The sequence below is a fragment of the Erpetoichthys calabaricus genome, chromosome 5 (assembly GCF_900747795.2).
Source record: "Erpetoichthys calabaricus chromosome 5, fErpCal1.3, whole genome shotgun sequence".
Classification (NCBI taxonomy): domain Eukaryota; kingdom Metazoa; phylum Chordata; class Cladistia; order Polypteriformes; family Polypteridae; genus Erpetoichthys; species Erpetoichthys calabaricus.
Genome location: NC_041398.2, coordinates 61,747,118 through 61,760,207, shown reverse-complemented (window position 1 = coordinate 61,760,207; position 13,090 = coordinate 61,747,118). Strand labels below are relative to the sequence as shown.

At 36.3% G+C, this 13,090-nt stretch overlaps 1 protein-coding gene across 2 annotated transcripts in view; it reads right to left on the bottom strand.

The window, feature by feature from the left end:
* Positions 1-3,799: 3,799 nt before the first annotated feature.
* The window catches only part of rnf103 (ring finger protein 103), a 55,223-nt gene continuing 45,932 nt past the window's right edge, over positions 3,800-13,090 (bottom strand). For both annotated transcript variants that reach the window (XM_028801568.2, XM_028801567.2), the window contains 4 exons: positions 11,477-11,656; positions 10,899-11,020; positions 6,106-6,220; positions 3,800-4,528 (listed from right to left, as the gene is read on the bottom strand). In XM_028801568.2, the coding sequence (XP_028657401.1) occupies positions 4,395-4,528; positions 6,106-6,220; positions 10,899-11,020; positions 11,477-11,656 (551 nt within the window). In that variant the 3' untranslated portion in view covers positions 3,800-4,394. The remainder of the gene's footprint in view (positions 4,529-6,105; positions 6,221-10,898; positions 11,021-11,476; positions 11,657-13,090) is intronic.

The following is a 13,090-nucleotide window of genomic DNA, read 5'->3' as shown; positions in this document are numbered from 1 at the left end:
GTAGCAAAACATTATATCTCAATACCTTCTGTGACTTTGATGATAACGATAATTAGATGATATTTTGTGTTCTTTAAAAATGTGTTTGTAAAGTCTTATTGAGCTAGCTTGGTCTTGTTAGTAGGATATTAATTGTAGCTTACTAACAAGATTAATGGGAACAACAATTAAGGAAAACAGGTCTTATTTACTTACTTACTTTACCATTTGAAAGTAGTCTATAGGATTTACACAAAAAACTGCACTAAGACTAACAAAACTATTATAATGAGAGCATTTTAAACAGACACTTACCTTTAATGCAAACAATATATAAATCCAAGGGGAATAAAATACTAATCATAATTATAATTGAACTACATGGCATGAACATTACAGTGTAGATAAACAAACTGCTCTGCTGTAAGGTGAATTGTGTAGCATACAAGCAAGAATGAAAATCCAACATACTGTACTATAGTGTAAAAATCCAAAGTTCTGGGAAAAAACAAACAAGCTCTGTCATAGAATAAAAGTTACAACACAAGTTCTGCACAAAGACAGAAAAAGAAATCCAAACCTGTAACATTTTTAAACACATTACTAACTTTAAGTTCTGTCCAGTAGTGCACAAAGATATCAGAAAAAATTTAAAATTCTACTAAGGAAACTTCCATGTTGTGTGACAGAAACACCAGTGTGTCCACAGCATCTGGCTTCAGAGCAGCACGGTTGCATATTACATTTCTTCTGGTGCTGAAAGCCCCCTCAAAAGGGCTGCTTGAGGCAGGGATACACAGGTACTTTTTTGCAAGTTTCTTCAATTTGGTGTAATGTACAACACTCAAGTGGATTTACATCGCTGTCCACCTCAAGTATTATCAGGTGTTCTTGATCTCTTTTTCAATGGCAGTGAGTTTTTTTTTTTTTAAATAGATGACGAAAGAATTTTTTTCTTTCTTCTTTGCTCCCACTTCTGCAGCCATGGGGCAAGCTGAAGCAGGTGAGGCGCATGGGGTACGACTGTTTTATTGTAGCAGCTTTTGTTTAAATGAACTGTTAATGTTTCATTACATCATTACAGTTTGTGGGCTTTGAAACAGGTTAACACCTAAATGTTAACACCTAAATGAAAAAAAAATCATTCTAAAATGTATAATCTATACTAATAAAAGGCAAAGCCCTCACTGATTCACTCATCACTAATTCTCCAACTTCCTGTGTAGGTAGAAGGCTGAAATTTGGCAGGCTCATTCTTTACAGCTTACTTACAAAAGTTAAGTAGGTTTCATTTCAAAATTCTACGCGTAACGGTCATAACGGTCGACAACGTCCACCATGTTAAACTTATTTATGGCCTCATCTTCACGAAATTTGGTAGGCGGCTTCTCTGCACTAACCGAAACCGATGTACGTACTTATTTCGATGGTATGATGCCACTGTCGGCCACCATATTGAACTTTCCAACGGTCTTTGTTACTTATGTGCCCATCTTCAAGAAATTTGGTACACGGGTTCCCAACACTAACTGAATCCTACTTACATACATATATACGTCCATAGCCTGCAGCTATGAGGCGGCGTTGCGTCCCCCATCCCCAAGCCTCCCACATAGATGGCTGCCTGCCTATATAAGGCCGTCCGTTGCTCCGGTCTCTTCATTCCCTTCCTTGCTTCGCCATGGTATTCACGTCTCCCTGCTAATAACTGTAGCCTTTTTATTTAATCCATGGCTTCTCCGCTATTTTATTGTTCATTTATTAAAAATATAGATATTGTGTAGGTATTTTAGATTTAGTTTACATTGTTCAGGTACCCATTTCCTTTATCGTTCCAACCGTACCCCCATTAACATGTCTATTGAGGTGATCACCATTGATCAAAGAACTGTCACTTACCGAGTGGTTTCAATGCCCGGAGATGTCGCCTGCCTTTTCCATTTTCTGTGTTACATATTGCACGGCCATATCAGGCTCACTCTTGATATCCAGAAGAACATTTTGTCTTATGTATTGAATGATTGGGACAGGTTCAAGGTGTGGACTGATGACAGTACAGGAGATAATTATACTACACAGGAGCACTTTAAGAGTGAAATGCTTAAGCCCTTCACCTATGGTTCTGCATGCGAGTTGATGGCTGCCGCTGAATTGTTCAGTTGTTGCTTTCAAGTGTACCGAAATGGCCAAATATTTTACACCTTTGGACAACCGCCAATGCCTCTTACAAAGCCTTCTTCAAAATGTTAACCCCAATCTATGAAATCTCCACGAAAACAACGTATCATGGTTGAGGGAGAGAGCTATCCTGACACCAAGAAATGAAATGACTACGACTATAAACCACATTTTACTTCAAGAACTACCTTTACAACCGAAAACATATCAGTCTGTGGATTCAGTTGTAAAAATAGAAGATGCGGTGCACTATCCGGTAGAGTTTCTCCACACTCCTATAGGCACTCCTGAGCATAATCTAATTTTGAAGGTTGGGGCACCACAATAATGTTACTGAGAAACTTGCAGCCACCAAAACTTTGTAACGGCACGAGACTTCAGGTCACGTGTCTGCAAAAGAACCTAATCAAGGCAACTATTTTTACTGGCAGTGGCTCAGGGGAGAGAGTTTTTATTCCTTGCATCCCCGTTATATCCTCTGATCTCCCATTTCAATTCAAACGCCTCCAATTTCCAGTAAGGCTCTGCTTCGCAATGACAATTAATAGGTCTCAGGGAAAGACCCTACAAAAGGTTGGCATTGATTTGAGGCAAGATTGCTTTTCACATGGCCAACTGTATATTGTATGCTCAAGAGTAAGCTCAGCACACAGCTTGGTCATATTACAACCGGAGGGCTGAACTGACAACGTGGTATACAAACAGATCCATCCATCCATTTTCCAACCCGCTGAATCCGAACACAGGGTCACGGGGGGTCTGCTGGAGCCAATCCCAGCCAACACAGGGCACAAGGCAGGAACCAATCCTGGGCAGGGTGCCAACCCACCACAGGACACTACAAACAGATCCTTAACAAATAATTATTGGTATATTTTCCCTCAGTTTAAAAAGGTTTACTTTTCTTCTTAATAAAAATTTTAAGGCAGTACTTCGCTGCTGCGAAGTGCGGGTATTTTGCTAGTAACTTCATATTCTGAAGCTTATGTAGCCATCATTTTAGCAGGAAAACAAAGAATTGCTTTGGCAAACTCCCTGCTTCAGTAAACGGGATGGGATGGGGCTCTGAGCTGCCCACATCTAACTGCGCAAATGCAGGTAACGTTACATGGACAGGTCTGAAATCCTAACCCTGCCTGTGTATGTGTATACACCTCTGAGCTCTGCTCCTCGCCTCTCGAGTCTCATCTCCGCTCTATCCTGTGACGCCCAGTGAGGACCTCCTTTGCCTATGTGCTCGCTTTGCACATGTGCAGTAGACTATCTTGTTAGGGTACATGACACAGTGAATGCATGGACACTCAAGGTGTGTTTTTGATTGTTTTTTTGCAAAGTGAGTGACATACTAGATAATTTCAGCTCGCACATCATTAAAACATCAATTAAGATATTATTGTACACGATACATCACACACTCCTAATTTCATTCCATATAGATGTAATGCTAAAGTCTATTTTTACCAGAATATCTTACAAATATATCATAATTTATTACAGACATCCCAGAAACACCAACAGTCTCATCAGACATGCAAGATTCTCAATCCTGTCTGGCTAGGACCAGGGCCAAGGTGAATTTTCACATTAATTCAAGTTAAAAGTGATGTTAGTATGAACATAAGAAAATATTTTGACCTTCATAAAAATAAAAAAATGTGTTTATTTTGACATTATTTTATAGATATGTACAGAGGGAAAACATCTAGGTAAAAGGGAGGATTTGTCGTTTAGAGTATTTTTAAGATGAAGATGCACCAGACAGGACAAAACTGCAAAAAATCAACGCTAACTTTCAATGAACTTTGATGATTTGAGGGAACCTAAGGGAATATAATTATAGTTGTTTTAATTAACTATATATTCTCATCAGAAAAAAAGGCTCAAAGGCAAGTATTACAGCATGTTAAAAAGGCATACATTTGCAAACTCCCATTTCAGACTTTTAAACTGGTAATATACAATATATAGAGAATCTATGAATAACTTGATGGAGCAAATCAACAGTAGTGTTCTTTCTGCATATTTTCTCTTATAAATATAAATTTCAAAAGTTGCTTAACAGCTTTTTAAACCAGTAAAGTGCAGGACAAGAGGAAAAGGAGTGTAGTCAGTTGGAGCATACTGAAATAAACTCCTCAGGCTTCTTCAGGGTTTAATGATTTGAAAGTTGTCTTAAAAGAGAAAAGAAAAACAAAACCCCAAAACAAAAACAAACCAAAACACCATAGTAAAGCAGTTTAGCTCCTCAGGGCTTCCAGTCTCGACTGCATTTCCTCAATATCTTCCTCTGGTTCCTCTTCAGATGCTGCAGCAGCTCCAGCGGGCTCTGGAAGTGCATCAGTAACCTTGCTAGGAGCTTTACCCAGAGCACCTGAAAGACAAAGCATTGACATTAGAATCTTGTATAAATTCAAAATTTGAAATTGGTCTTCAGTAAATTATTGTGCACTCGCCATTATCTGTGGCTAACAAAGAACACCATGGGGCTAGTAGGACACCACCATAAACTTGACTTTATAAGTATCAAAAAAATAATTATATTAAATGAGTGCAATAGTATGCAATACAACAGAATTATGAAATGTGTGATAAAAAATAAACAGTAAATAACTCAAGTGAGTTAACAGTAGGATATCATGTATTTTTAGAGACTTTTAGAGACTCATTTAGGATGTGGATAAATTGTGACAAAAAGCTCCTCCTCAGTCTCTCTGAACTAGTCTTCAGACAGCTGTACCATTTTCCTTACTGCAGCAAAGAGAACAGGTTGACTTGATGTTGTACTCATTTTTATTATCAAGCAAAAACTATCACTGCTATTTTTTCCCTTTCACTGTAACATACAGCTTGCTTGTCCCAAATCATAACTTGTAGGACCTGGAAAGCAAAAATAACCCACAGCATGCTTCATATTGGTGAAGTGTCACTAATGATGTTCAAAGAACTGATTGTAACATTTTTTTCAGAGTAGACCACAGCCTTGAACCATTAATAAGGATTCAAAACTGGACTTATTAAACCACTGACCACAGAATGAGGTGGCAATAATTGTACACAGAACAACCCCACATCTTCAAAGCTCAGACCAGATACTCCAGAAGGCTCCTAAAAGTGCAGTAACACTTGTCTCTATACTTTCAACCACAAAAATATAAAAGGCCTTATAGTGAGGAGAGTTTTTTTAAAGATAAAGTTTAAAAGCATTCAAACCTAGCTTTCAATCCCATATTTCAGAAGGGAAACCACAATTTACAATCTACAGTTAACATATTGCAAAAAATGTTCATCACTTTATGATTTTGATGGTTTAACACTGAGATATGGGACATCATACTATCACTATAAGGAGTTACTGAGGACTGGTTAAACGTCAAAATAAATTTGGTTTTTGGGGGGGTTTGGTTGGCAGGTTGTGGAAATTGTGCATCCTGAGACCCTGAATAAGTTGGTCCTTTACAGGCTTGCTTTGCATTTTGTTGCTCTTTGGCTTCCAGTTAAAGAAAAAAAAATAAAATATGGGTTCTGAATCTTAAAAGGCAATACAATGAAATTAAGGCTAAGTATATGTCAACAAGAGTAGAAATTGGACTCCTTTTAGCCAGTATCTTCCATTTGTGTGCGAAGACCTAGTGTCCAGCCAGCAGCAAACAGAGCATTGACCATTCACAGCCAAACTAATGCAGACAGATACAGACACATACAGGGCCATTTTGAAGTCATCAGCACTGAAATCTTCGGGATATTGGAAGAAAATCTATACAGAACAGGGAAAATTGGGAAGCTGGACACCAGCAGAACTTATGCATGGATTTAAACCATCAAGTCCTGCAGTTGTGAGGGAGCAGCTCTAACTAGTGAGCATCGTTATGTGTTCAGAATGTTCTCTTGTCTTCTTAACTTTTAACATAAAAAAATATACATTGTTTAGAGTAAAATATACTTTATTACCAGCAGTAATCTCAAATAGGATCTTGTCAACCTCCATCTCAGCTTCCTCTTCCATTTCATCTTGGTCTTCCATACCTTCAAATGTGTCTTCAAGCATTTCCTCAATGATACCAGCCTAACAAAGGAAAAAAAAGTGCTGATAAAATCCAAAGTTGTGAACTATAAAAATCTGTATCAACAGAAAAAACTATAAAAATATTTATGTAATAATATATGAAAGATGTGGATTGCAAATACACATTTTTAAACTTCTATTACTCAGTTGTTTAAATATTTTTAAAGCTGTTAACTCACTAATGACTGCAAATTGGTGCAATTAACAACTCAACGGGTCTTGATTTGTGTGCTCAGCTGATTTCTAGCAGTCTGTAAGACTTTTAGTTACAACTCTGAGTGGAATGACTTTATCAATGGGAAAGCCACCAGCTAAAATGCTGTCTAGTTTAAAAATAAAAAATACAAAAGTGTGTGCTTAACCATCTTCAAAGGCTCTGTTGTACCTTTTAAAATATCTTTAACAGGTTTTTCCAGATATGGTTAAGATTTAAGTAAAACACAGTTCATTAACATGGTGTTTAATCTACCTACTTTACTATGGCATTTTTTGGTGGAATAAAAAAAAAAATTAAATACTATTTTATAACAGACAGTATTTCAGACAGAACCTTTACATACAGTACCTACAAAATTACAATCCCAAACAGCTTCTCTAATGCTTATTACTTGAATGTTCTTGCAATATCAATAAATACTAAACAGTTATAGTAAATATTACTTGAAACTGTTCTATATGAGCCCTGCGGTGGGCTGGCGCCCTGCCCGGAGTTTGTTCCTGCCTTGTGCCCTGTGCTGGCTGGAATTGGCTCCAGCAGACCCCCGTGACCCTGTGTTAGGATATAGCGGGTTGGATAATGGATGGATGGATGTTCTATATGAACAGTATGTATTTATGACAAGAAGGATAATCCACATATGCAAAAGTGGTCTCATATATTAAGGTTGGTTAGGTACATAATTAATGTAGTAAAAATGATGTCTCTTGTAACTGTCCAAAATTGTTCTTTACTTCTGATGTATTTCATATTATTTTGAAGTCTATCGAAATATAATTTAAGCAATGAACATTTTGAATAGTTACTCAATGAAGAATAGTTTGACAGTTAACAGTTATGTTTGATATTACTTAGGAACATTACATTAAATTATATACATTTGGGAAAAGATAACTTTTACTCTGAAGAACAAAAATCTGTACTAATAGAATGTTATGCTAATTCACATATTGTAACCTTATGTAGGTGTTAAATTATACATTAAATCAAGTTTTCAAGTTCAGGCCTGGAGCCATCTAGAATTTCGTTCCAACCATTTACACCATCAGCCTGACCTCAGTCTTTAATTAATAACTGGTCTTTTTCTTTTAATTCTCTTATTCTGCATTAAGAATGGATTTTTATTCCATAGCTTTTTTTCAATTCAGAGTTTCAACTATAGGATAGTGTGTTTATTAACTACTAAATACAATCATCTGAAACAACTGCTTTTTGTTAGTGCAGTTAGATGGGGTTGTAGATTTTGTATGTTTCATATGTCCCCATTATATTTTCCTGCCATGATTTTCATGTGAAATAAAAGTCTGTTAACATCATAGTGTGCATGCAACTGATTTGAAATTCACATTCATGTGAATTTTGTTTTAGTTTTTAGCATTTACTAATATTATAAAATAAGTTGGAAAGTTTTGATACCTATTAATTTTTTAACCTGGATTTAAATGATTTATGTCTTTAAAATCTAAAGTAGGAGAATATGATAATCGGGTGTCTAAGCTTGTCATCATATTTAAAATGCTACATTGAAGTTGCATGTAGAAAACAATAATACTTTTTAAATATGAATTAAGTTCATTGTGTAAACAAAGCTTTTAAATGTAACAGAAGTAAATGTTACAGTTGCATTTTTAAAGATAAAACTTTCTGTAATGCAGTACTGACTATAAATATCAAATATTCCCAGATACCTAGAGTGATTGGTTATACACAATATGGAACTACATTTTGCATTTTTAAAATAAATCTTTTATTTGAAGCATTCCAAAATCATTTGCATTCTATTGCATTGTATTTGCATGAATGAAGCATTATATCTAATCAAAATCATTTATTACATTTTTATTCTGCTGTGTTCTAACTGGATATGTCCTAACAGTTTAAACAATTAAAATATTGCTGTTAAATAAATAAGCATGAAACTGCATGAAATACAGTATGTTTTATACGATGAACTGTAAATACAAAAAAAAAAACCCTACAAGCAAACATATTCCCTTAGGCTTTTAAACTACATAAGCTGGTAAAGTACAAAATAGTCAAGTGGGTTAAAGCAACAGAGGGAAACCAACAAAACCTCAGTGTATGGAGGTGTTGGGAAAAGTAAATCTGTAGGATGTTCAATCTTTAAGAAAATTCAGTGACTTAAATCCACTTGAGGGTGCAAGTGGAAGGCCAGGTATGACGACTTGACCAAAACAAAATTGGAAACAACAGCTACGCAGGATTCTCATAATGAATGTGAAAGGAAAAAAAATCATTAAAACAGAACAAATTATTTTATTTATCCACTGGTGAAACACACAGACCCATGGTACTAAAATAAGATGCAAATAAAACCAAAGTTAAAGGTAATGAGCAACTTATACTAAACAATTAAGTTTTTCAGGTCCTCTACAAATTATCATGTATTTTATTAGTTTTGGTGGCTCTAATAGAGCAAGCTGGTCATTTCTAATTTGACAACACATTTTTTTTGGTTTTCATAATTAAAAAACACAGCTTGACATTGATCACACTGCTGATGTAAGTAGTAGTCTTCAACAAAACATTGATGTAAGGATATAAATTGGATTTGCATTTACATCGGGTGGCTGGCTTGGCCACTGAAGAATTTTTCATTTTCATTTTGAAAAAGTCCTTTGCTGCCTTAAGCAGTATGTATTGGATCTTTATCTTTTTGTTAAATGAAGCACCGTTCAATGAGTTTGGAGTCATTTATTTGAACTTGAGCAGATAAGATGTTTTTATACATCTCAGAATTCATTGTGCAACTGCCATCAGCAGTTACATCATCAATGAAAAGAAGTGTGCCACACATGCCCAAGCCACAACACCCCCACCGCCTTGTTTAATAGATAAGGTGGTATGCTTTAGATCTTGGGCAGTTCCTTTCTGTCTCCACATTTTGCTTTTGCCATCACTCTGATACAGGTTCATCTTTGTCTCATCTGTCCAGAAGACCTTTTTCCAGAATTCTGCAGGCTCTTTTAAGTACTTTCTCACAAACTATTTCATTAACATAAGGAGGATTCTTCGGTCATTAAAGTGGGGTTCCTCCTTTTCCTATCAGTTCCACTGTAATTACTGAGTTTGCTTTCTTCTTATTGATATTCCAGACAAATCATTTTGGTAATCCCAATGTTTTTTTCAAGGTCTCTAATGGTTTTATTCTTGTTTTTCAGCCTCATAATAGTTTCTTTGACTTTCATTGGTACAGCTCTTGCCCTCAAGTTGAACAATGGCAATTATAGACTCCAAAGGGCAGAAGCAAGCCTAGGTATCTTATGCCTACACTAATGAAGCAATGAAATAGACCTGAGAAATTACAAACACCTGTCAGACCAATTGTTCCAAATATCACAGTGCTCTGAAATGGAGGACCATGTAGAAAAAGTGTTGTAATTTTGACATGATGTGACTGGAATGTACACAAATACCCTTAAATGAATGTCTGCAATGTGCACTGTAATCATGTCTGAATTGTTTGATTTGTAATTTTAAACTGTGGAGGAGAGGGGTAAATCAAGTTAAAATGTGTCTTTGTCCCAAACATTACGGAGGATATTGTGTAAATACACAAACACAGCACAATAAACAAACGTTGACTATGGCAACTGATACAAAAGGCAAACACTCATTTCAAAGCAAAAATACTGAAAAAATGATTGGTGTAAACTAAATGATTAAATTGTCTAAAACAATTGTGAGTTATCCAATACAAATAACAGTGTTATAAAATAATGTACTAGTTATATATTAGTAATACAAATACATAGAAAGATAGTAAGAGGCTTTTGGTAACAATTGTAATGCTTACTTTATATATCGTTTTTGCTGTATAGCGTCTAAATTTAGTAATTGTAGCTTAGTAATTGCACTGTTTGATGAAACACAAACTTAAATTAAATGGCAGACTTAGGTAATAATCCAGTTACTAAAACACGGTAATCAGAATATTAAATACGCAAAAGATTTAGTACATCACTCAAGAAAAAGAAAGCAAACAGAATAAAAGAAAATGGCATTCACATAACTCACAACATGAACATGCTGCAAACTGATGTTTGTCTCATCATGTATTGCTGTTGCAAACGTTATTAAAATCTATAACTGCACCGAAAAAACATAATAAGATAATGAGTAAATATCAAAATCATTTTTATAAAATGCTGCAAATTCCATAGCAGAATCTGCTAACACCTTCAAAACTCATCACATTTCTCTACCGAAAAACTCTTAACATATAAGCTACAATTGGAAAATCCAGCAAATACCACCAAGGAAGAACACTGGAAACAATGGCAGTGTCTTCAAACCATTAAAAGTAAAACTAAAATACAAATTTTTCTAAAAGAGAAAATATACATTTTTTCCATTATGTGTCAAGAACATGCCTTTAGCAAGGCCTACTTATTGTACTTTTAATGCTAAAAGTTAAAAATAATAAATGTGTTACCATACCTTCATCATTTCTTTGGACAATTCTCTCATTGTGGCCTGAATTTCTGGTATTTTCACCAAGCCCTGCATAGCTTTCATCACTTCTGTGCTCTTCTCTAATGTGCCTGCGACTCTTAAGACAGCTTAATAATGCAAAAACCCACAAATTTAATCAGTGTAGCCATTAATGCCCTGTAAAGAGTGAATTCATAAAACATACTATGCATCTTCACTGGAAAAAACAGTTCTGGGAGGCAAAGCTGATAGATAGACAGACAGACAGACAGACAGACAGACAGACAGATGTGTATGTATGTAGATATGTATATATGTGTGTATATATGTGTGAGATATAGATAGATAGATAGATAGATAGATAGATAGATAGATAGATAGATAGATAGATAGATAGATAGATAGATACTTTATTAATCACAATGGGAAATTCACATTTTATTTGCTTATACTACTATAGTACAATAAGTGAAAACTCTGCAATAAATCAACATTCAAAGACAATGTAAACATTTTATCCAAAACTATGAATATTCAATTATTCTAAAAATTATCTACTTTTAATGGACTCTTGCTTAACTTACACAGCTGGTTTTTCATACTGAGAAGGACGGAGTTCATTTGCGCTTTAGAGGCGTAAAGTTTGTTTACAGCTTTTCGAGAATGTATCACCTCCTTTGCCAAGATAATACAGACATCCTTTTGACCTTTTTTTGCTGCATCTTTAACTGAACGTTTCACCTTCTCTTCTTCTCTCTGAATATCTAAGAAAATCCAAGGAGAAAAAATTGAGGGAAAAAACAAACAAAAAAAAAAAAATTTTTAAACTGAAAAATTGTTACAAAGCACTTGTAGCTATTCAAAAATGATCATCAGGCTACTAATACTGAATACATACTGTATACAACATATATAGAATAACTGAGCACTTGTGAAAAGTCTAATCTCCAAGACATGACTATTATACACAATATAGTTTATGCTGCACTAATTTGTGTCACACAAAAACTAATAAAGACAAGATTCTACAGGCTTTCCACTCATAATATTGAATGCATGTGTGGTATAACGGGTCCACAGGTCAAGTCAACAGGGCCACTTTTTAAATAAATAATCGCCACACTCACGGCTTAGAGACGGGGCGTGGTATGTGTGGACGGAGCGGTTCCCGGGTGATGTGTGATACGGACGGTCCTCACTTAATTGCACAGGTGAGGAGTTGTCCGCATCCGTAATTGGTGCCAGAAGCTGCTAATTGCCACATATGATCCACATCCCTGTCATGAACAGAAGCGCGAGGCGGCTAGGAAGGGAAAAGGAAAGAGGAAACAGAGGGGAGAAGAGACAAGAACAGAACATGAATGGAGGTTAAGGGTGAGAAAGGCGGCAGGAAGCAGGACGGAGAAAGCCGGCGAGAACAAGCGAGCGCAGTCTCACGGATGTAAGCAGGCAGCTGGAAGAGACGAGCCCTAGCAAGTGTATGGCCAACACCCGGGGCCGATGGTAGTGGTCATACCTGCTAAGCATTTGTTGGGAGCAGGAGTGACCGGGAGAAGTTTGGCTCGCCACAGAGAAGGCAGCAGAAGTTGGGAAGTGGAAGGCCCAGTGTAAGCGTCCTGGTCGCTGGGGAGCCCAAGTCTCGGTCTAGTGAGAGCGGAGTCAGGGACCGAACAGCTTCTAGACCAGTCAAGTGAAGAAGGTCAGCTGCAGGTAGGGTGGCTCCCCTGGTGCATAGCCTGGATGGGAGAAGCAGGGGAGTCACCAGTAGAAGAATGCATCCCCTTGCTTCATTGTTGTCCCTCACTGCCTAGCTAATCGGTGACATTACTGACACTGTCGGGTTCAGAGCTCCCAGAAGCCAGATGTTAACATGGATTAGAACCCGCATCGTCACAGCGTGTATGTGCACAATTCTTAATGTCCTACCATTGCTTTATGAAGTCTAAGTGAAAGTGAAGTGTATAAGGTTGTTAACATAGTGTTGATACTGCCTGTTCCAGTAGGAACGTTTATCAACAATGCCTCTACTCATGGAGGACAGTAAGTGAAACTGCCTTAGATTATAAAGAAAAAAGTCTCTATTCTGAATGGAAGTACACAAAAAAAGTTTAACATGTCATTCACTTTTCACCAAATAAATATTTGCTTATTCTAGATTTAAACTGATGCCCTAGTGAATAATAAAAGATGAAGTTAAC